General features: G+C 44.6%; 1 protein-coding gene across 7 annotated transcripts in view; it reads left to right on the plus strand.

The window, feature by feature from the left end:
- PNPLA7 (patatin like phospholipase domain containing 7) overlaps positions 1-25,342 on the plus strand; it is a 280,484-nt gene that overhangs the window by 82,989 nt on the left and 172,153 nt on the right. For all 7 annotated transcript variants that reach the window (XM_059715474.1, XM_059715475.1, XM_059715477.1 and 4 more), the window contains 2 exons: positions 4,225-4,322; positions 7,639-7,797. In XM_059715474.1, coding sequence (XP_059571457.1) covers positions 4,225-4,322; positions 7,639-7,797 — 257 coding nt within the window. The remainder of the gene's footprint in view (positions 1-4,224; positions 4,323-7,638; positions 7,798-25,342) is intronic.

The raw sequence follows: 25,342 nt of genomic DNA on the forward strand, positions 1-25,342 counted from the left end.
AATTAAGTCACACGTGCAAAGTAAGTAGTATAGATCATCATCATATGACGTATTCAGGGTATGTTGATCCTCTGTATGAAAAAAGAGGCAATGGGGTCATACAGAGGACCTGGATTAATGGACAATACAAATGGGAAGCCAGTTAAAACAATGGATGCCCTGAGAGGGATGGAATAACAACTATCTTTTGTTAGTAGCAAGTGTCCCCAGTCTGGTTATTTTAGAGAATAAACTTTTGTGAAACTAGAATGGCAGATATCACTGTTTATTAGGAGATGAAAGCAGGACTAGATTTTCTCTTTCTCAAAACAAACTTAAGCTTATGCACAATCTGTCAAACTCTTGTGTACAAAAGTACAATTCTGCTGATGTTGGCATAGCTGGATGCTTGTGAGGAATTTGCTTTTGTTTCTATGTATTCAGAAGGAAGTGAAATATTGTCAGGAAGTTGTAAGTATCCCTGGCTCTTGTTCAGTAACTACCCTAACAGAAGTGTGTGGGGCATCAGTGAGAGAGGATTCAAACAGGGATGAGTGTCACTCTTTATTTTCCTACCTTCTTCTGTTCTTCTTCTTCTTTTTTTCAACTATATCCTTTCTATTTTCCACTTTGGCTGCAAGGCAGTTTAATTAATTAGTGTGAGGGAAGCTCACATATGCAAATACCAATAATTATGATGACCACATTTCTGATAGAGGAGGTCTAGTAGCTTGGTACCTTTCTACTCAGATTGCCTTTCCTTTTTTAATGAACAAAGCTAAATATGAGGTGGTTTTGCTGTTCTGTTGATTTTGTAGGAAGATGTGCCACAATATTGGAGTCTTTATTTAGGACTTACCTGGCTGTAGGCACTGAAGCCTGTGCTTGGTAATAAGCATGTGCCTGTTAGGTTAGGCTCTTAATGGGTAAGGTGCACACAGCTCAGCTGGTGGCATTACATGGGAACCTACATACTCCTGTTTTCTCTGAGGAGGCACTTTTGATATTTTTATGGTTGATAGTTTTGCTGAAGTAGCTTCTCTGATACTGAAGCCTGCAACTATTAAAGAGCTTGAGCTATACAGAACTGGATGAAAAATGATTGCAATTAGCAGCGACTTAAATGACAGAGTTAATGTCTCTGCCTATGAAGTCTCGAAGGCTTCCCTTAGCAAACTATGTAGATATTTTAGTTTCAAGAAGCCGTGAGTGACTCAGACCACTAAAGGGGTCTGATATTGGATTGGTACCAATATAAAGAAAACTGGCTTTTATCAGCCAGCCCAATGGGGCCGATTAATTTGGCTGATAAATGCCTGTACTGTGTGCAGCCGCAGCGTAGCACTCAGGCAGTGAGGAGCACAGCCCAGCAGTGTGGAGGGCTGCCTCCACCTGGTAAGTCTGGGGTGGTGGAAGGGGAGTGGAGAGGGAAGGGGAGTTGTGGGGCGGGGGGGCACGAATCAATGCCCCCCCCCATAGTGAGGGAGGCAGCAGGGGCAGGCATTGCCTGGGTGGCAGAGGGGGTCATGCAGACCCGTGGCTCATGGTGGGGGGAGGCAGCTCCTTCTGCTACTTGCACCCCGGGAGGGCACCCCAGGTGTGCCCCCCGGATCTGCGCAGAGCAGGCTGCAACTGAGGCTGCGCAGGGCTCTTCTCGGCGGGGGCTGGGCTCGGAACAGATGCTCGCGGCGCTGGGAGGATGCTGCATCTACTCCAAATGCCGCCACTTTGCTCCTAGCACCACTGCTGCCAGCTGCCTGGTGCACCCTGGCTCTTCCCAAAGCATGGGTGGAGGTGGTGCATTGAGCCAGGGCTGTGCTGGGCGGCTGGGGGCAGCGGTGCTGGGAGTGGAGCGGCGGCAAAACTTGGGGTGGATGCAACATTCTTCCAGTGCCACCAGCACCTGCTCCAAGCCCAGCCTCCACCGAGAAGAGCCCTGCACAACCCTGGCTGTGGCCCGCTCTGCCTCATGCAGATCTGGGGGGCACACGCCCCCCAGCCCATGCCCTCCCAGGGTGCAAGCAGTGGTGGGAGCCGCCTCCCCATAACCCCATGAAACACAGCTCTGCCCCACCCCATTCTGCCTGGGCAGTGCCTGCCACTGCCCCCTACCTCCAGTGGATGGCTGGATTGGAAGTTGGTAGTTGCCTGAGAGCCAATGATCAGTCAGGGCCTGACTTGATTCAGTAATGGCAAACGGCAGATAACTTCTTCAAGAGATGTTCTAAAGAAAAGGAAAATTAGACTGAGGATGAGAAGGAGGCAAAAATAGAAAAAATGTAAATAAAATAGGAAGTTTTAATGAACAGTTTAGAAAATGTCAAAAAACAATGATTCCACAATGAAGGTTAAATACAACTTTGGCCATATACCATTCAGGTTCAGTAGTGAAGTGAAGGCAGAAATTAGAAACAGGTAAGTAATGTATGATCAACAGGGATCCTGGTTTTCTCTGATTTAAAAAAATCCCCAATTTTTGGTTTAAAAAAAGTAACTTTAAATCCACATTTTTCTGTGATTAAAATGAAACACAATCACATATATATGGTTTATATATAGATATATATCTATATCTGTAGCACTCTATGACCTGGAAATTCTGAAGTTGAGCTCATTAATAGGAAAAGTTCAAAACATCCTTGGCTATAATGGTAAGGACGAGAAGTAGATGGTTTTTAAGTATATTAGGAACAAGAGAAATCCTAGGGATGTTATAGGCCCATTTCTAGATGGAAATGGATAAGATTGTAAATAAGATACAGGAAGAACAAAGTGTTCGATAAATGTTCATGTTCCTTATTTGGAAAGGCACAGGTTGATGTATTTGCATCATGTTTAAGGTAAGGGACTAGAAAGTGCTTAATTGCTGAGAGAATGTTAAGTATAATCTGCTAGGAATAATTTTTAAAATCAGCAGATCTGGATAATTGGGATTTAGCAATCCCAAAAGATTTGGCCTGAGAAGGTCTCTTAGGAAACTAGGGAAATTCCATAATGGGAATTCCATAGGAATAGTGTTAAATGTTGTGTAGTATTTAAATAGGGCAGGCAGAATGATTTGCATAGCTACAGGCTGTTTAGTTCTCTGGGAATGCAGAGTTACATACCTGTGAATAAGGAATGCACTCCATACCTGTAGGGAAACTTTATTGACTGTATTTTGGAAAGTAGCGACTGAAAAGGTTTTAGAGGTCATTTTAGGTAAACAGCTGAACGCGAGGTGCTAATGTAATCCTGTGGCCAAAAAAAAAGTGAATGCATTTCTTGGATGCATAAACAGAAGTAGTAAGTAGGAAAATGGAGGTGATTTTTACTTTTTGTTGCATCAGTGAGACTGGTACTAGAATCCAGTATGCTATTCTGGTGTCTGCATTCTAAAGAAAATGCTGACAAATTTTGGAGGGTACAAAAAAATACCTCGAAATAATTGGAGGGCTAGAAACATGCAATGAGAGGCTTCAACAGTTAAATGTATTTGACAAGCTAAAAAAAGAAGATGGAAAGGTGACGTGATTATGGTGGTGTTAGTAGCTTCCTGGGAAGAAAATTTTAATGGGGTCTTTAATTGAGTGGAAAAAGGCATAACACGAATAAATGACTGGAAGCTACGCACAAACTTGTCCCTTATTTCCCATTGAAATTTAACAGGGAGTTTGACTAGCCATTGGAACCGTCAACTCTTAATGTCTTCAGATCAAGCCTGGCTGCCTTTCTGGAAGATTTGCTTTAGCCAAACACAAATTATTGGACTTAACGTAGGAGGGATTGGATGAAGTTTAAGGTCTTGTGCATTGCAGGAAGTCAGATTAGAATCGTGGCAGGCAATTATTTCAGGCGGAGGGCCGCTTACTGAGTTTTGGCAAGCCATCGAGGGCCACATGACAGACAGCTGGGGCAGATAAATATTAATTTTCTAATTTTTTTAGGGGCCCTGCAGGCCAGATAGAATGGCTTGGTGGGCCACATCCAGCCCACGGGCCACATTTTGCCCACCCCTGGATTAGATCCTTTCATGGTCTCTGTGAGCCTTTAAGTTTATGAACCTGTGAAATAAACTGAACTATCCGGCTGTGTTTTCTTTGGCTTCTGTGCAATTCTTCATTTTAGGAAGAGAAATCAGTGGCCTGTGGTTTTCTGCAATATCTGCTATCCTCAAGGAGACTAATGAACAGGTATTTGGAAAAACCGTTGGAGCAATAGAGGGATGATGGGAGTGCCTTTAAAAGTGCTTCATTTTGTTTACAGGTAATTCCAGTGGTGCTAAATATGACATGGATATGGCATATGAGCGAGCCAGAGTGCATTTCCCTGATGAAGCTTTTGCTAGTCCTGTTGTGGGCAAGGTAACTCTTCTTTACCTAAGATTGGGCAAAGACTTATCTCCTTCCCTTCTTTGTTCTTCCCTCATTCACCTGAGTAATAGATTTGTTTGAAGTCAGTGATTGAATACTTCCTTTCAGTTACTTTGCAGCAGTGTCCTTGCACATACAGAAAGTAGGGATGTAAATATTGTTTAAAAATTACCTGTTTAACTTTGTCTAATTTATATCAGTTAAATGGTCCCAGGGCAGAGGGGCAGGGCAGCACTGGGAGCTGGGGCCAAGGGTGAAATGAGGGACTGTGGTGAGTTCCACCGCCAGCTGGGACTAAAGCCCGTGGCTGCAGCAGGCTCTACGCAGTGAATGTGCAGGGGCGGGCAGGCAGCGGCGTCCGCAGCAGCAGTGCAGGGCAGCAGGGTTTGGCACGATCCCTGGCTTGATGTTGCCCACTGTGAAGGAAGCAGCTTTTTTAGGGGCTGCCCAGGAGGCAGTGTGAGTCTGGGCTGCAGCATTGCGAGGCTGCTGTGACAGGGAGATAACTAGTGTTTACCTGGGGGAGTGGAGCTGGGCAAAATTGCACAGCGGAACCCACAGGGCTTAAATAGAAGTGAGCACAGTGGTGTGGCTGCCATTCAGTGCAGCAGAAATGGGCTGCACAGACCCTGGCATCTTCCCCCCCCCTTCCCCCCCCATAGCCCCTGTGGGGGAGTGGGGAGGGGCCAGTTCAGTGCAACTCGCCTCTGAGGCACCCCATGGCAGCCCTGCTGCTGTGCTCACTCCTGTTTAAGCCCTGCCAGCTCTGCCACACAACTTTGCCCAGCTGCACTCCCCCAGGTAACTGCTAGTTACCTCCCTACCACAGCGGTCATGTGATGCTGTAACCCAGATCTGCGTTGCCTCCCAGGCAGCCCCTGCCGTAGCTGCTTCCCCAACAGCGGGCAGCCCTGAGCTGGGAGGTAAACAGTAAATATTAAATAGTATAATTATAATTACCATTTAACTGCTTATATCCTTAATAGAAAGGATACATTGCTACATAAGGGCTGCATCAGAGTCCAGTTCTTATATAGGAAGTCAGATGTTCAGACTATAGATAGGTGGTCAGTTGTTTTGCATTAGTGCATTTTTTAAACTTGCTGCTACCCAATAGATTAAAATGGCTTCATAGTCCCACCCAAGGAATCTGGGACTGAGGCATGGCATAAAAGTCCTATTGAGACTGCTTTTTACTGATCTTCCTTACCACACATTAGCATTTTCAGACCTGCATTTTGCATATGGGCTTACACTTCTGTTCTACCCAGGAGAGTGCACAAAATACCAACAAGCTATCCCTATGGCTGAATAAGGGTGCTTGTGCCCAAAAGCTTGCAAAGAACAATTTTTCCAACTCTTTAGTTGGTCTAATAAAAGATTCCACATCTGCCCAAAGAACCTTGTCTGCTTATGTCCTTAAGCCAGGGGTGGGCAATTATTTTGGGTAGAGGGCCACTTACCAAGTTTTGGCAAGCTATCAAAGGTCAGATGGGTAGCAGCGCCCCTTAACAGGGGCCCTGCCCCCTGGTTGTCATCTTGGGACTGAAAGTCCTGCCTCCTAACCCCTGCCCTTTGCTACCAGAAGTTCCTCCCCTTGCCCCCAGAACTACTCCTTTCAGCAAGGGGTTTTGCCATCCTGGAACCAGAAAAATACTAAATTATATTCTAAAAAGTGAATGTTTAAAACATGAATTTGATTAAAAAAATATTTTTGCCCTGATTTACGTGGGTTTGTGTAGTGCACAAAAAGGTGATTGCACAATAGCTTAAAATGAAGTGTTATGCTTGTATACTGGGGGGGTGGGTACAAGTTTGTGGGGGGCTGTGGGTGTGGCTATGTGGGGTGAGGGAGCATGTGGCTGTGTGTGGAGACATGGTGTGAGGGTGGGTATGGGGTTTGTAGGGGGTGTGTAGGGGGAGGGTGGCTTGGGTGTGTGTGGGAGTCTGCGTGAATGGCAGTGCGAGGGGGATGCATGTGTATGGTGAGTGTACGTAAGGGACTCACCGTACGAACACGCACCCACTCTGCCCCTGCCTGCACGCATGCATACTGCCACTGCCTACAGACACGCTGCTCCTGCCTACACACACACTGCCCCTGTCTATTCACATGTGCATGTGCGCACACACACGTACACACATGCGCACATGCACACACACCCTACCCCTGCCCCTTCTGTATTGCTGACTGACTTGCTAGCTTTACGGCAGATGGTGAAGGTGATCAGCTCGTGGTTGCTGTCGCCCAGCTTCCCATCGATCGTTAGGTTGCTGATTAGGTTGTCCCCGGTTCCCTGTACCAGGTCAAGCAGCACTTTACCTCTCGTTGGCCTGTAGACTTCTTGAGTCAGATAAAGGTCATCCACACACGAGAGGAAGCTTTGCGACAGCTCGGATTTAGCCAAGCGCTCTTCCCACAAGATGTCTGGATAGTTGAAGTCTCCCATGACAGCCATACACCGGAAGCATGTGGCCTCAGCCAATTTCCTGGCAAACTTCTGGTCAAGCTCTTGACTTTGGGTGGGAAGTCTGTAGTAGACTCCCACCATCGTGTGCCCTGTGCTGTGTTCCCCATGGATTTTAACCCAGAGGGTCTCCAGCTGTCCACCAATGTCGGCTGGCAGGGACACGTAGCTCTCTTTGACATAGGGACGTGTAGCTCTCCTTGACAAAAACTTAGCAAGACTATAACAGGTTAGAATTTTTTTTTACCCTGGATTCCCATTTGAAATCTCTGGGTTTATCTTTAGAATCATGTTTGCACACTAGTCTGCTTTCTGATTACAGAATGCAGGGAATGTGCCAGAAAGTGCTGGAATTTTTTTAGCATGTGCTTCTGTACTTTGGTTGGAAAGACTAAACTCGCCAATCCTATTTAGCATCTTGTGTTCTGAGAACAATGACTAGAAAGCAGTTTTACTCTCATGTGTTTGGTGAAGTTTGGAATAATTTCTGAGAGATTTCTCCAGCCTCCCTGGACAGTCATTTCTCTGGGTTTATTACTCCAGTGTCAAGTGTAATTGCACATTTTACTGTTTTAAATAAGTCTTAATTCCTTCAAATCAGCAGCTGCCTAATTTGTGAAGCATTTGGGTAAAAAATAGCTCAAAAGAAAAATGTGAATCTTATTCCTTTCCCTAGCTGGCCAGATGAGTAATTCAGTTATTTCACTAAAACACCAAGTTCTCTGTTTTTAGGTCAGTGGTTTTGTTAGATTGGGAGCAAAGATTATGAGGCAGTTTTTTTGCTAGGTAAATGCTAATTGCAGCGTGCAAATAACATTTGGTATCTCTGCTTTTTTCAGTCTATATTGAAGAAGACTGTGACGGTGACAGAAACTCCTTCAGCGGTTTTCCATTACACTGAGCATGATCTGGCCATGCCAGATTCCTGTAGCAGCAAACAACTTGATGCCATCTTTGAAGCCGCTAAGAAAGACCTCTTAACCTTGATGAAACTAGATGTAAGTTAGTAAAGGATAAATGACCTAGCTGTGCTTTTCATTCCATTCTGCATGGACAATAAAATGTAAACTGCTTTTTAATGCGCTGCAAGCCCCTTAGGAGGGCAATATACTGGCTCAAGAGGTGAGTCCCTTTATTTCTGAGCCTCTTCAATTTGGAAGTAGGATTGAAACAGATCTGATTGTATAACTGTACAGCTTACTGCATAGTTGGCAGCATTTTTAGTTTATTTTTGCTTTTGAAGTTGCAGGGGTTTAGGAATCTCAAGGGCTTTTCCTGAAGGTGAGTAAGAAACAATTTCTCTTTGTAACCACTGTCACAGGTGTCCATTTATTGATAATTTAACTTAAGTATAGAAAAAGTATAAATGCCAGCTCTTCTATAACCCCCAGCTGCCACTGCTGTATATGGTTATTTCCTTCCCAGAGTGCCCCTAGATGGCAATGTGATATTTAATTATAAATAACAAAAATCACCTGTAGAAAGGAAAGCAAGGGCTTATATATGCTGCTTTTGTGCTAGCATAAGTGTAGGAGACTAGCAAATAGATTTAGACTAAGCAAAGTCTTCTTGAAATGATATACAGTATGTGGATCTTAATTTGTAAAACAAAATAAAAAATCACTGTGGTATAATGCTTAGGTTACACTTAAATGCTTAGAAACCAAAATTGAAAAATGTGAAGTTCTCAGAGTAAGCTGAACCGTAAGCAGAGAGCAGTTGCTCTAGGATAATCAGCTCAGGTGTGGGACTGCCGTGAAGAGGCTTTTTTCTGTGCTATTCACTTTGGTGTTAGACTGTTTGCCTAGTACAGGGGTGAGCAATTATTTCAGCTAGAGGGCCACTTAACATGTTTTGGTGAGCTGTTGAGGCAGGGGGCACAAGCAGCAGAACTTGCCCAGGCGGTGTAGGTGCGGTTCGCTTAGTGTTCTGCATTTTCAGTTTTTATTTAAAAAAAAAAAAAAAATTCCAGGAATTTTAAGGGTTTATCTTCCAAACATAAAAATCAGGTTGAAATCAGGATAAAAGGAAGAAAAGAAAAAAAATCGGTTTTAATTGGGGAAAATAATATGTTCTCGCAGCAGTGCGGTGGGGAGTAAGGCTGGGACCAGGGAAGGGAAGTGGGGAGGGGTGCTGTCCAGCCTGTTGGACTCTCTGGGGGCTGCAGCAGGGAGCAAAGCGGGGTGGGACTGTCAGTGGGTGCGGGGTGCAAAGCCATGGCTCTTGCTGCTATGCGCACCCCGGGAGGGTTGCAGGTTTGGGAGCTGCGCTGGACTCTTCCTGGGGAGCGTGTGCCCCCGGATCTATATGCAGGACAAGAGCAGGATGCTGCTGCAGGCTGGGACTAGTCGCAGCACTGGACTCTTCCCAGTGCTTGGGTGGGCAGCAGCCTGCTCTCATCCCATGCACAGATCTGAGAGCACGCGCCCCCCAGGAAGAGCCCAGTGTAGCCCCCCAGCCCACAACCCTCCTGGGGTGCACACTGCAGCAAGAGCCATGGCCCCCCGCCCCGTTCCCATTGACTGTTTCTCCCGCTTTCCTTCTTGCTGCAGCCCTGGGAGTGGCCGATATGCTGTGCCATGCCTTTCTCCCCTGCTGCAGCTGCCTGCTGCCGGGCTGCCCTGGCTTTTGTGGGGATGGGGGAGTGGTGCGTGGCTGGATGCAGGAGGGGCGGAACCTGACCCCAGCACTGACACTGGTACCTCCCACCCTGCCCTGCCCAGGGTCAGAGCCAGGAGCTCTGTGCCTCAGGGTAGTGGCTCCAGCCCCATGGGCCTGTGCAGAGCGGCCGGGTGCAGCACCCACCGCAGGAAGTGGGTCCAGGCTCTCCCACTGGCTTTCCCGGCAGGGCTTATAGCTCCCAGCACCCAGGGCAGAGCTGCAGTCAGAGCCACCGGGGTGCAGCTGGGACCTGCCCACCCCAGAAGTAATTCCCGTGGCCCCTCCCACCCTGCCTGGGGTCAGAGCTAGGAGCCCTGTGCCCCCAGGCAGTGGCTCCAGCCAACCTCCAGGTAATTTATCAGTGAAAATTGGTAAAAACTGAAAATACAGAACACTAGGTCCACCCCATCCCTCTTCCCATCTGGCCCATGGCTACCCCTGCAGTGGTCCATGTGGGGCTGAGCCCTGCCTTCTCCCACCTAGAGCAGCCTGTACTGTGCTCCCACCTGCACCTGCCAGACAGCACCACCCCTGGCCAGCACGCACAGTTTCCTAGTGGGGCGGCTGCTGCAACCACCCAGGTACTGCTTGGCTCTCTCCACCTGCAGTGGTCCTCCTCCTCCTGCCCCCACCCCTGCTGCACCACTCCAGGCAGTAGGTAATGCAGGGAAGCTGTGGGAGCATGTGCTAGGCAGCAGCAGATGCTCAGCCAGATGAGAGGGAAGCTGCAGCCGGGGTGCTCCTGCCCCAGTATAAGGGGCTCCAGCTTCATCGTCAGGCTGCCTTTTACCTACTTCACCTGTCCACTGCAGTGAATGGTCACCTGTGGACAGCCAACTGGGTGGAAGGCAGCTGGGAGTTGGAGCTGGTAGCAGGAGCCCTGTGTTCTTGGGCAGGAGCCTCCCAGCTGCAGCTTTCGCCCTGCCTGGCTGGGCATCTGTTGCTGTGCTCGGGCTTGGCATAGCAGGAGGAGGCACTGGAGGCAGGCAGAGCTGAGCAGTACTTGGGCAGTTGCAGTTATGCTGGGAGCAGCCTCTCTGGGAAGCTGTGTGCACTGGCTGGGACTGTTGGCAGTTGTGAGCAGGACTCAACCCCATGTGAAGTGCCTTGGGGCAGCCACGTGCCAGATGCAATCAATTGGTGGATGCCTACCTGCAGGCTAGATCCAATCATTTGTTGGATTGGATCTGGCCCATGGGCCATATTTTGCCCACCCCTGGCTTAGTGTGTGTGTGTGTGTGTGTGTTGGGGGGTGGGGCTGGTTGGGGTTTTTTTAGTTTTTTTCCTTTTCCCCTGGGGTGTGTGTGTGTCTGTGTGTGTGTCCCACTTTTTCCCCCTTTTGGCGTGACTAAGTGATAGGGCTTGCTCTGGGTGGGGCTGGTTTAGCTAATTGATAGGCCTGTGCGAGTCAGCAGCGATCCGATCCAGCTTCGGATCCAGCCGCCTCAGATGGCCGTAATCCAATCCGGAGCTCCAGACCAGGTTTCCTCCTCCATCTGACCGAAGAGGCTCTGAAACTTTGGGTCTGCCTCAGAGATCTGGCCATAGGGTATAATGGGGGAAATCAATTAAATATCTATAACTTTGTTGTTTTTTTGTCCAATTTGGATGAAACTTGTAGGGATGGTAGCCTCTGCTGAGAGCGTGAAACCTGCCAAGTTTCATGAAGATCGGTGCAGGGGCTTGGGGGGAACTGTACCCCAAATTCTTGGAAGCCAAACTCATGTCACAGCTGTGTGTTACACCACAGGGGAGTAAAAACTGCAGGGGTGGTGGCCCCTGGTGAGGCCACAAAGCCAGCCAAGTTTCAAGAAGATTGGTGCAGGGGTTTGGGGGGAACTGCCTCTCCAGCTGTGGACAAGCAAAACTTGTGCCATGGGTGACCCTGTGTGTTAAGGTGCAGCAGGGTGACAGCTGCAGGGATGGTGGCCCCTGCTGCAGCCATGACGCCTGCCAGCTGTCAAGGAGATCGGTGCAGGGGCATTCTGGGGCCCTGCACCCCTAGCTGGTGACGGGCAAAACTCGTGACATGGGTGCTTGTGGGACTTACTGTGTCTGTCCTGGGGCAGTTGATTGTCTTTATTGATACTTTCCTCTCCTTAGCCTGGTTTTGTAGGTGCTAATTGATGGCAATTAACTGGCTACATTAGCTTAGTCCTCTGTATTGAGCTGGTCCCTGAGTGAAACATGATTGATTGATTGATTGATTGGTAACTGGTAACACAGCAGTTTAGCAGCCAGGCCTGCAGTAGTGTCTCCCCTCCCCGCCCCAAGACGGACACAGTCGGTCCCACAAGCACCCATGGCACGAGGTTGTCTGTCAGCAGCTAGAGGTGCAGGACCCCGGAGCCCCCCTGCACCCATCTCCTCCACAGCTGGCAGGCATCCTGGCCACAGCAGGGGCCACCATCCCTGCAGCTGTCATCCTGCTGCGCCTTAACACACACAGGATCACCTATGGCACGAGTTTTGCTTGTCCACAGCTTGAGGGGCAGTTCCCCCAAGCCCCTGCACTGACCTTCTTGAAACTTGGCAGGCTTTGTGGCCTTAGTAAGAGCTACCAGCCCTGCAGTTTTGACCGACCTGTGGTGTAACATGTAGAAGTGACAAGAGTTTTGCTTTCAGGAATTTGGGGTGCAGTTCTCCCCAAACCCCTGCACCAATCTTCTTGAAACTTGGCAGGCTTCATGCTCTCTGCAGAGTCTACCACCCTGAACATTTCATCCAAATCAGACAAAAAACATATACGTTATAGATATTTTATTGTTTCCCCCTTTATGCCCTATGGCGGGATCTCCGTGGCAGCTCCAAAGTGCTTCGGAAGCTCCAAACTGCTTCAGGAAGCCTAATGAGGCAGCGCTTCAACCCAGACATGCTGCTTCAGACCCCAAAGCATCCGAAGCTTCTCTAGATCTGAAGCTCTGTCCGAAGCCTTGCATAGCCCTACTAACTGAGTGGCAGCGCTAGGCTAGGCAGCCTTGTAGAAGGGTAGCCCCCAGCAAACAGAAGGCAGCAAACAGAGAGGGAGTTTGCCATAGGAGGTAGCCAGGGAACAGGAGACTGCAGGGTCCTAAATATGGGTGTTTGGTTTGCAGGATTTTGTGGTGTGGTTTTACAGGACAGCAACAAGTGGTACAAAAGGCAAGCGAGTAGTTCAAAATGCAAAATACATCTGATGCATGTATATGAATGTAAGAAGTATGGGGAATGAACAAGATGAATCGGAAACTGCAGCCTGTGAAAAGAACTGCGACTAGGGTCTACTTAACTTATGGTGAGATGAAGCAATTTTTGTGGCTCGGTTGCAGCTCTAATTGCCAGTTTCACAGGCATTTCCTAGTGACCCTGCCCTTCACCACTAGTTGGCAGAGAGGCATATATTGTATAATTTGATAGTAAATTCTGTGGAATGTAAATTATATCATAATTTACCATTTTATAAATCTAAATATTAAATTTAAATCTAAATTTAAATATATTAGAAATATAAACATATACAACCTGAATTGTAACATATAATCATATTTTATTATTGTATGTAGCATTCTACAAAAAGTTTAGAAATGCTAATTAATGATAACCTTAATAGAAACATTTTCATTTCACTGACTGGTGCCTTCACTTAATCTGTCACTAGCAGACAGTAACTTTTAATCGCATGATCTATGGCTGCAGTGATTGTTGCATAGTCTTTGTATTGTGGTAAGCATCGGGACATTCTAAAACAGCGTACTGTCTGACTTATATGCTGGGAGGTTTTTTAGGTTGATTTCGCAGGAAATTGTGGCCAGTGCAACCATTGTCCTTGCAGTTATGGACAACACTTTTTTCACAGTGTCTGCGAAAACTGCAAATGAAGTAGATCCCTAACTGTGACCCCTAACTGTGACCTGATTTGATATTACATGGTGGGATTGTTCTTATGACAGGAATGTCAGCTTCAAGGGTTACACTCTGTTTTGGAAGGATAAGGTTGGGAGAAAAGGTGGTGATGTTGCTGTGTATGCCAAAAATGCATATACTTGTTCCCTGGTTCAGGAGGAAAAAGACAGAAAAGCAAACTGCATTTGGGTGAAGATGAAATGTGAAAGATGTAGTACTGATATAATGGTGAGGATTTGTTATAGGCCATCTAATCAGGAAGAGAAGGTGAATGAGGCACTCTTCAAGCACGTGACAAACCTATCCAAAAATTATGAAATGTTACTAATGGAAGACTTCAAATTTCTGGATATCTTTTGGAAGAATAGTGCAGCAAAACATAAAATGTTGAGCCAGTTCCTAACTTTTGTGGAGGACAACTTTTTGTTCAGAAGGTGGAGGATACAACTAGGGTATCATCTATTGTGGATCTTGCCTTGACCAACAGGGAAGAACTGGTGGAGGATGTGAAGATGGTGGGCAACTTGGGACGAAGCAATTGGAATATGATAGAATTCCAGATCCTGAGATGGAGCAAGCACGAGGTCAGCAAAATTAGGATTCTAGATTTCACCCAACTCAAGGAGTTAATAAGCATGGTGGGGTAAACTTAATCAACTGAGGGATAAAGGCACCCAGAAGGACTGGGAGCTTCTAAAGGGCACAGTATTGGAAGCTCAACAAGACACTGTACTGACACTATAGAGGCACAGGAAGAATGGCAAGAGACTAACGTGGCTGTACAAGGAACTTTTAAGATGCCTCAAATAGGAAAGGAAAACATAACAGGCAGTGGAAGAATGGGCAGGTCACTAAAGAAGCGTACCAGGAAATAGCAAGAACCTGCATTGAAAAAATCAGGAAGGCAAAGATCAAGAACAAGCTGCACCTGGTTAAAGGAGGTTTAGGACAAGAAGAAGAGGTTCTATTATCAGTATGTTGGTCAGAAAAGAAGGACCAAGAAAGTTGTGGGTCAACTGTTAATTAACCAGGGGAACAATTAACAGAAGAAGAAGGTGGAACTGCTTAACGGCTACTTTGCTCCAACCTTCACAAAAAAATTAAGCTGCAGCTAGTCACCTACTAAGGATTATCTGGAGAAGGAAGAGGGGGAAGTTGAAGGATGAGATAACAGAAGACACAGTGAGAGATTTTGTTGAGTCTGAATGAATTCAGGTCAGCAGGACTGGATAAACTTCATTCCAGGGTCCTGAAGGAACTGACAGAGGAGATGTTGGAGCCTTTGGCAATGATCCCCATGAAGTCATGTGAGACCAGCCAGATACCAGAGCACTGAAAAAGGGCCAGTGGTAGTGCCCTTCTTTAAAAAAGGCAAAAAGGAGCACCTGGGAAACTACAGACCAGTTAGCTACATCTCAGTATCTTGGAAGTTACTAGAGCATAACCTAAGGATGGCTATTTGCAAACATCTAGAGGGGTAAAGGCTGTTCATAAGCAGCCAGCATGATTTGTTCTTTGTAAATTCATGTCAAACAAACTTGATCTCTGTTTTTGACAAAGTAATTGCTTGGGTGGACGAAGGGAAGGCTATGGATATATAGTGTATCTAGACTTCAGCAAGGTGCTTGATGAGGTCCCACATGACCTTTCATAAACAAATTGGAAAAACGTGAGCTGGACAAAACTGCTATAAGGTGGATAGATAACTGGCTCAATAGCTGCAAGCAAAAGATAATTATTAACGGATTTGTGTCAGAATGGCAGGAGGTTTTGAGTGGAGTCCCATAGGGGTATGTCCTGGGCCAGTACTGTTCAGTGTGTTTATTAGTGATTTTGGATGCTGGCACAGAAAGCTTCTTGAGCAAGTTTGTGGATTGTGAAAGATTGTGAAAACATTGGAGGATTGGGAAAGATTGTGAACACATTGGAGGATGGGAGTGCAGTTCAAAAAGATCTTGACAGATTGGAAAGTTGTGCTGAAGCTAACAGAATGAAGTTCATCATGGACAAATGCAAGCTGCTATACCTTGGAAAGAATAAAACACAAATACAAAATGGTGATACCTGACTGGATGGCAGCACTGTGCAGAAGGATCTGGGAGTCTTGGTGTATCACAGAGTCAGTGAGTTTGCAGTGTGATGCAGCTGCATAAAAGGCAAATGTGGTTTTAGGATGCATCAGTAGAAGCGGTAAGTGTAAGATGCTGGAGTTGATAGTGCCTCTCTAGTCAGCACTGTTTAGGCTTCATCTAGAGAATGTGTACTGTCTTGGGCTCCACAGTTTAAAAAGGGCATGGAGAAGTTAGAGAGGGTCCAGAAGGAGGCAAGTGATATGAAGAGAGGCTGAAGGAGCTAAGCATGTTCAGCTTGTGGAAAAGGTGCTTAAGAGGGGACATGATCCCTGTTTTCAAATACTTGAAGGCCTGCCATAAAGAGGAGGGAAAGCACCTTTTCTCTCTTGCTATAGAGAATAGGACATGGACCAATGGTTTGAAGTTGCAGTGAAGTAACTACTGTCAAAATAGTGAGGCAGTGGAATATAATGCCTTGGGAATTTGTGAACTCGCCATCACTGGAGGTTTTCAAGAAGAAACTGGACAGCCATTTGGATGATCTTGGCATAGCTATACCTATGTTCTGCTGTGGGTATTTCCCATGCTTCTGGGCATTGTCTGTTGCCCCCAGCCCTTCTTTCTGCTACGTCAGGATGTTTTTCAGCCTCCCTCAGAGGCACTTGGTGTTGACTGCAGCCAAGGATGGAGATTTTGACTAGAGTGTGCCAGTGCTTCTGCTGGGACCCAAGCCAGAGGTTCCTGGCTAGAAGGTCCTGCCCCTCAGTTCAGAGTCAGACCAGTCGCCATATTTGGGGCCAGGAAGGCATTTTATCACATGGTCAGTTTGGTGTGGATTCTGAGTTGGGTTTTTTTTTTGCCTAACTTTGGAGTGGGGGGGCATGGCCCTCTACCTGGGATCTCTCAATCAATATATTAACCATGAATGATGCATGTCTTGGGGGCTGGGGGGGGCATGGCAACTGCCCACAGGCAGAAGTGGTGTCGGTGGCAGCAGTGAGCGGGGTGCTCCTGCAGGCAGCTGCAGTGGTGTTGGTGGCAGGGGCGGGCTGAGCGGTGAGCTCCTGCAGACAGCCATGGGGGGGGGTTTGGCAGTTGACGAGCGCCGACCAGCAGTCAGTGATCACCCGCAGATGCCGCCGGTGGTGTTGGCAGTGGGGGAGGGTGGCGAGTGGCGACCGCCCACAGGCGTTGACGGCACTTTTCACAGGAGGTTCACTGCCAATCTCAGGGGGGTGCATGTGCACCTGCGTGCACCCCTTAAGTGTTGCCAGTGATATTAACAGCCTTTTATAGAAGCACAATACTGGCTGCCATGATTCCCTGCTTTACCTAAGGTAGTTAAGGTGTTATGTCTTGTGTTGTCTCAGGTTGTACAGTAGTCTTACGTAGAGTTTAGGTTATGGATTGTACAGGATGATTTGGGTATTGATGATCCTGCCTCAGGCACAGGGTTGGACTAGATGACCTCCAGAGGTCCCTTCAAGCCCCGATTGTATGATTTCTCTATGAACTGTAAGTGGAACACATTAGAGAATTTCATTTTTGCAGTGTATGTTGAATAGTGGATCTATTAAGATACACCTCCAAAAGGAATAGGCCGGAATATGCAAGCTATGTCCATCATGCCCAAATTAATTTCACTCTGAAAAGTTTTAATATTGTAATGTCCTGATTTTTAAGGGTTTACATTTCTAACTGAAATACCAAATAATATTCTAATGTAACAGTAATATACCATGTTGTCATACCAGCTACAGGTCTCAGCCAGGTCAGAGGTATTCAGCAAAGTAATCTAAGGTTTTTGTATTCTAGTTCTTGGTCTCCAAAAATAAAAAATAAACTCCAAAGCTAACAGTTTCCTTTGCTAACAAGGTCTGCCTGAAGGTTGGGACTTGTTTACACACAAGTAAGCCATGTTATGAATGTATGGTGCAGAAGTTACTATGTATTAATTTCCCATGTGTACACTGTAAATATATACTACCGGGGCGTATGTAGTGAGCACCTCCTAATCTACACTGTGGAACTCCACTTTGTGTGAACTAAGAGAGTCCACAGGGGGAGATAGTGTACAGATAGTGTAGGTGGTGTATTGTAAATTCACACCTTAGTTTGCCATATTAACTACTCTGTGTAGATAGAGAGGTGTTTACAGGGTAGCTGAGTTCACTGCTACTGCTGTCATGGTACCAGAATACCTCGCATCTGATTTTTAAAAGATTACATTCAAGATACTAATCCAGTAAGAGATTTTTTGGTGGAAAGCACTCTGAAAGCAATCCTTTCACAAGCACAAAAATAAATACCTTTGGCAATTTAATTTTGAACCAGTTGCTTTGAGGCGATTGTTTTCAGGTCATCTTTCGGGGGGGGTAAGCTTGGAGAGTGAATGGCATTGTTTACATGAAGAGAATAATTCATTTGAGTAGCTAATAGTCTAATGCAGTCCAACTCTGCAGATTAAACCCCTGCTAGATGCTACAGTTTCTTGGCTCTAAAATGAACGCACGTCACATCACCTCACTGTTTGGGGCGGGAGTGGGGGGAAAGGGAAGGAAGGGCAAAATTGAATGGTTTAGGCCTCATAAACCTTGTGCGCTTCTATTTATGGAAGGCTTTATTTAGCTCTGCCGATTAACCTTGACTTCTCTTTTGGAATTTCTAACATGCCTTGCCATTTTGATATTAAGGCAGAAAAAGTTCACTTCCAGCATTTCAAACTATTATCATCACCTGAAAACTAAATACCCCTATTGTTCTTGTGACGTCAGAGATCAAGACTATCCAGTTTAATTATATCCATTGATATGTTAAAACAATAATTTCTCTCCCAATGTATAATTTAAAAAAAATGAACCTGCTGGATAAATTCAACTATGCTGAAAGCATGGGGCCCAATTCAATAGGAGAAAAAAGGGCTAGTATCCATGCTGTGTATCTAAGTTTTGTGAAGCAAACACCAGGCTGCCTTATTTCTTTTTCTTTTGATTGAATTTAGCTCTTGGTTGGGAGCCGATGCCTCTTCCTTTTCAAATGAGATGAAGGCTTGTAAATAATGGAATATACGTCAGTAGCTGTGGGTAACAAGTGCAGTGTCTGGTAGGACCATATACCTAAGCAAATCATATTTCATAAAGAGCTGGCCTGTTTAAAATAGGTTGCCTCCCTCCTTCTAGTTCTCAGTGGGACCAGAGCCCCAAGGCTGCTCATTTTAGGATACTGCCCGTGTTTGCAAAATTAACCAAAACAGAAACCCCCCCCAAGAACTATCCAAAGAGTGGAGCCAGGCTTCTTTGAGGGAAGATTTGTCATGATACCATGGGGACGGGAGTGGATAAAAATATAGTTCACGATAGTCATGATTGTTTTGTGTACTATAACTCTGCATTTCTGAACTATAATGTTTTGGATATATTTTTAGGTTCAACCTTAACTCTGAATTTCCTGGCTATATACCCCTGGAATACCCATACCATTTAGGTTATTGATGAATATTCTCAACCTTACAACCTGAAGCCGTTCTTATCTCTTATTTTGAAATCACTTAAAGCAGTTTACAAATTTGAGTCCTTGATTCTGCAGCTGTCTCTGCACAGGCAGAAGTAAAATAGTCCTTAAACTAAAATATATCTGTATGCAGGGATCACTTTACCACTGAAACACAGAGGCTGTTTAAGACAGCTGTAATGCACAATCATTTAGGGCTCAAAAGGGAGAATACTTCTATTTTTGGTGATTTAATGCAGGCTGTACTTCCTGGAGTCATAGTTTGAACAGGATATTTTTGAAGAGCATGGTAAGAGATTGATGTTTTTATTTTCCTGATGTGGATGTGAGAGTGGAATTAAAATGTACGTGGAATGTGAGCTGTAGAGTAAGCTGTTAGGTGCTCAGATTTCATTTAGTGCAGATCTGCCTCTAATTTACTTTTCCCATTTGCAGTGAAGTTAAGTGGCATCTAAATATAATCCTTCTACTTGTCCACAAATAATTGGCATCGCCTGGTTCAGTGTCTAACTGTATGTTAGAAAACCATAAAATGAATGTGTTAGGAATGAAGCCAAGAGACCCCATGCAGGCCTCAATCGAAGGGCAAGCAAGTGTATATGTCTGCCTCAGGAGTTGTAAGGAAATTGGATCATTTTTATTTCTTTGACTGGGGAACATGTTTGTTTTTATAGCCCTGTTTTATTGAAGGTAAACCAAAATTAAACTTGGTGTGCAAGATCCTTTGGGTAATAGGATGTATGTAGGCTTAAGTATGACAAATAATTACATTTATAATAATTTGAAAAAATAATTTTTTTTTGCCTGGTAGCCAGGGTATGAGTATAGTATTCTCTGTTCCTTTCCAGTAAGCTCAGTTGATATTAACTCTCTAGAGTGAAATTGGAAATTCATTGCACTGCAGAGAGCAATGTGATCATTATACGAGTTTATCAGGTACAGGCAAAATCTGGCCTGTGGGCTGGATTGGGCCTGTGGCAGACTCCATTTCCCAGCAGCCCCTGCATGCGCTGTTCATACCAGTCTCCATGGAGATCCCAGGAGCGGTGGGGCCATGACAGCTTGGTGCTGTCACAGCCCTGTGCTCCCAGGGTTTCCATGGAGACCAGCCTGGGTGGTGCTGGCAAGGTGCATAGCTGGGCATGGATCTGCGCTGGGTCCAGCGCCGGCCGGCATCTTGCAGCAATAACAGTGCAGACCGGAGCTGGGGCAGAGCCATGGTCTGCTGCCCACACCCCCCTGCTACGAGCGCGGGTTCGGGCAGGGACATGCAAGCAGCAGATTGCGGCTCTGCCCTGGCTGCAGCCCATGCTGTTACCTCCGGCCCTGGACATAGCTACCTGCCCAGCTGTGCACCTTGCCAGTGCTGCTTGGGTCAGTCTCCATGGAGACCCTGGAAGCCATTATGGCCCTGCTGCTCCTGGAGTCTCTGTGGAGACTGGGCCAAGCAGTGTGGGCAGGGGCTGATGGGAAATGGAGTTGAGCCACTGGCTGGATCTGCTGTTTTGCCCACCCCTGGTTTGTGATTTGTTGTATGCACCTGATGCTCTCAAGTGAGCATCTAATGCAGAGATGGAAGTTAAAATAAATTATCTGGTTTTCATTTGTAGTGTCAGATTTTGCTAAGGAACCAGGGTGTTCAGAAACCCAATCCGGATCTAAGCAGATAGGTTGTGTTTGGATACAATGGTGATAGATGCCTAAGAAAAATCTGTGTTTATGGAATACCTGTGCTAAAACTTTCAGTAGTTTCACAAAAAGGTAACATGCATCAATTCTGAATAAACTCAGTGAATGGGTAGTATGTACAAATTGCTACACCCATGTTTAATTTCAAGGTTATCGTTTTTAAATTTGCTCCTCACTTCTAGGGAGAGCAGTGCCTGATGGTAAGGAGAGGGGGAAAGGGCTGCCAAGGGAAAAAGTTGGGGGGAAGCATGTAGTAAAGGGCTACCTGACCCCCATGTTTATTTTCCTTGCTGTAGCAGTAGGAGGGGCACAAATTTAAGGCAGACCTCCAATAATTGGATTCTGTATCTGTAAAAATATAACAAATTTATACATTTTCTAGAAATAGAATCTAATTACTGGGGGTCATCTTATAATCAGGGTCATCTTCTATTTGAGTAAATATGGTGCTTTGTTGTCACTTTAAGTCCTCCTTTGTGAACACTGTTCTTGTTTGAGCTGTGAGAGTTTTGTAATGATCTTGCCATTTAAATGAAAAAAGAGTAGTCTTAATGAGGAGCAGAGGAATGATTTGCTTTTCCCTATTCTCTCTGGGGCTTCGAGTTCAATTAAGATGCCCATGATTATACATAGATGCAAATTAGATTAGAATAGTTGAGGTCAAAAGAAGTCTCCTCTCAAAATGAACACCATCATTTTGCTGCTTAGTCCTCTGGTTGCTACTTTTATTCAGGCAGACCCATGAAGGCCTATTTTGGGTTACGCTGGCTGATTTTTGTCTTAAGCAGATAGTATTTTTCCTCTCCAACATGCAGCGCTATCACTTAATTTATTATTTCTGTTTCTTATAGTGCCAAGGAGCTATTCCCATGAACTGGGCACTGTATGAATGTGAACCTTGTGTATATTTTAATTTATATATTTATTGCAAAAAAAAAATATTTAGAGCAGAACTCCTAGTCTGAGTGTTTTGCCTCTGGTATTGGCCTCTGTCAGAGACTAGGTACTGGACTGCGTAGTCCTCAGATCTGATCCATTTTGGCCCTTTCTGTCCCCTGAAATAGCAATGGTAATAGTCCTGTTGAGGTAAAAAAAAGTCAGATAATCATGTGTCATGGATAGGACTCGTTGGGAATGGGAATTTCCATTTCAAAGGAAATTCTGACACACTGTCACTTTTCTTTCTGTTGAATTAGAATGAAAGGTACAACATCAAAGAAATTCCCACAAAAGGCAAATTCTGTAATATTTCAGTTCCAGGCCATTAAAATGTTTTTTCATTAGCATTTAAAACAGAATTTTGACTCTGATATTGCCATCTTAAATATGTCCGTATGTAATGTTAAATACAAATATATTAATATAAGTTATTTTAAAATAAAAATCAATTGAAATGACACGCACACAAAATTATTTTATGTTTTCCTGTCCAAAAAGTTCTTTGAACTAGATCTGTTCCCATGAAAGAGCTCAATTTCAATAAAACTGCATTTTTTATTAAATATTGTTTAATCAAATATTTTGACCATCTCCTACCTATAGGGAATAGCATGTCTGTTGTTGTTGTTGTTCTTTGCTTGCTTTCATTTGATAAAATTAAACTTTCCTAAATTGCACTCCTCCTTCAGGTCTTGGATTTACAGAGCAAGCTGGAATAACAATTACCATGGTAAAACATTAACATCCCTCCTGTATTTCATTTCCTGCTGTGGTGAGGCTAGTCATTAAGGGCCATATTCTGCCTTACTTACCTGAATAGTGCCTTATTCTTATTCATTTAAATTGGTCTCTTTATAAAAGAGTGTACCAACAGAGCTGCATAAGAAGGCAGAATCTGCCTTTTGTGGTATGAACACATTAATAAGTTACTACAGAGTAAGCTGGGATGTCAGCTCTCTGTACACCTGCTTACTATGTGATAATGCAGGGTAACTTATCTCTCGGTGTAAATTGGGTTAGCTACGCTACCTATACCTTGGGGAAAAATAGCATCTCCATGAGCAGTTACTGCAGAGTAGTTGACATGCTGTAGGTTTGCATCCTACCTTATCTGGCAAGTAACTAGTTTGTGTGCCCATACTTGTAGATTTACACTACCAGGCAGAAGACTGCATTCAGCCATTTGTCGGTGTCAAGTGACATCCATATATACAGACTTACCCCATTGGTCCTTTCTGTACCTCAGACAAGGGTGTCTGCTACAGCTTTGTTACACGTTTCTGTCTTATATGATTATTTAATATTGATATGTGATATGGCACATTCCCAGAGGGAAGAGAATGTGATATATGGAGCAACCATTTCCTACTTTTTCTAGTAAGAAATACCCAGGAGAGAGTTGAGAGGACTGTAGCTCCTTCCTTAGCTTCTGTAGTTTTAGGAAAAGTGGTGCTTGGCTTGATTTGAAAGCTCTCTCTGAGTTTGATTTTTGCAGTCCAACATGCAGTCTGGTGCACTTATGAAGGTTCCATTACTGGGATGAAGGAGAAAAGCAAACTATTTCCCTCCAGGTGTGGCATTTCAGGAAGAGGTACAGGAATATGTCTTACAATTCATGAAGTTGTTTCCCTGTAAGGTTATCAAGAAGTTTTTCAGCAGAAAAGAGACACTTTCAGAGAAGACAGAAATCCAAAGGGCACCATTCAGTTCAGTTATCAAAGTGCTCCCAGCTGATCTGTCAAGTAGGTTGAGAGAGAAGACATATTAAGCAAGGCTTGTTTAGTGTGATTGCAGAGAATTTTAATAAATAATAGTAAAGAACTGTTCTTATTTCTTCTGTAGCACTTTGCCTCGTTAGATTCCACATTTTCAGGTCAGTGTCAATCTTCTGTTTTAACTTTATACATGGAAAACCAAGGCAGAGTGACTTGTTCAAGGTCACTCAGTGGGCTAAGTAGTGCTCTAACCGCTTCCACAAATACAAACATAGGAATTAATGCAGACTTCCTGTTAGCCTTGTCCAACGGTTTTCTTTTCCCATAATCATCTGTTACAGGATATACATTGGGACCTTTCAGATGAATCAGTTAATCTTAAATAATAATCTTAATAAAAATCAGATATTATAGTAGAACCTGCAGAAATATTTTAGCCTACTTTTACTGGCAAAAACTGCTGACACTTTGACTACTATAAATATTAATATTAAGTTAAATGCATCTTTCTAAAAGTGGGTGAAATGAGTAAGAAACGCCCTTAACATGCATAGAATCATAGAAAATTAGGGTTGGACTAGTCCTCAAAAGGACATCTAGTCCAACCCCCTGCTCAAAGCAGGACCCATACCCAACTAGATCATCCCAGCCAAGGCTTTGTCTAGCCAGGTCTTAAAAATCTCCAAGAATGGAGATTCCACAACCTCTCTGGGTAATCTATTCCAGTGCTTCACCGCCCTCCTACTGAGAATTTTTCCTAATATGCAACCTAAACTTCCCTTGCTGCAATTTAAGACCCTTTCTCCTTGTTCTGTCATCTGTCACCACTGAGAACAGTACAGCTCCATCCTCTTTGGAACCACCCTTCATAGATTCTAGGTACTTGGAAGACTGAAAATATTGCATCAATACTTGAATGGAGATGATCAAGGGAATTGTAGATGGCTTAGCCTGATGTCAGCCACTGGTAAAAGGTTAATTTGGAACTTTATCAACAAAGAATTGGAGGGTAAAAATAGAATTCATGCCTGGCAGCCTGGTTTCATGGACGGTAGGTATTGTCAAACAAGTCTGTTTATAGTTTTTTGACAGGATAATAGGTCTGCTTGATAAAGACAATTGTGCTGATTTAGTGTGCTTACTTTTCTCAAATGCTTTTGACTTAGTACCACATGATGCATTGTTTAAAAAAGTTCCATTATACAGAATTAAAAAGCACGCATTAGCTGAATTAGGAATTGGCTCGCTGACAGATGTCAAAATGTAGTTGCTAATGGAGAGATCTCAATGAGTGTGACTGTTTAAATAGCTGTTCTTGATCCAAGGCTGTGTAATATTATAATCAACTGTTTAGATGATATAAAATCTTTGGTAAAGTTTGAAAGTGACATACAGATAGGAAACAGAGAGAGACATTACTATTACAGTGTGATCTGGAATGGGTTGGTTAAGTTATGGTCCTCCAACACTGTATTGTAAGACAGCCAAATGCAGGATAATACACCTGTAACCCAGAAATGCAGGTTTTGCTTCTAAGGTACAAGATTTTTTTCTTGGAAACCAGTGGGCACGTGTCTACCCATGAATTAATGTGCCGTGGTTTCTGCGCCTTAAGTTTTAGTACCTGTAATAATTGGTACTAACTAAATGTGCAGTAACCGGCACTACTGTGCAGTAGCACCAGCACATGCCTTTTAAGTGATGCTAATGCACAGTAGATTAATTCTACTGTGCATTAGTGCAATATCATGGCTTTTGCCATGACACACTAATACGCAGTAGAACTAGTCTACTCTGCTTAAGCGTCTTGTGTAAATACATCCATTTGCACCTAAAAGATTTAGGGGTAATGACAGGTGACTGCCTCAACATATGAGTTGTTGGTGCAGTACCATGGCAAAAAGGGCTAAGGTGATCCTTGGAGTATCTTGTAGAAGTAGGTGACGCTCTTCTTACTGGTCCTATCAGTGACAAGGCTATTACTAGAATGTTGTGGCCATTTCTGGGGTTAACATTAAAAAAGATAGACATAAACTAGGGAGCATTTAATGGAGGGTCACTGAAATGACTGGAAA

Source organism: Alligator mississippiensis, chromosome 12 (genome assembly GCF_030867095.1).
Source record: "Alligator mississippiensis isolate rAllMis1 chromosome 12, rAllMis1, whole genome shotgun sequence".
Taxonomy (NCBI): domain Eukaryota; kingdom Metazoa; phylum Chordata; order Crocodylia; family Alligatoridae; genus Alligator; species Alligator mississippiensis.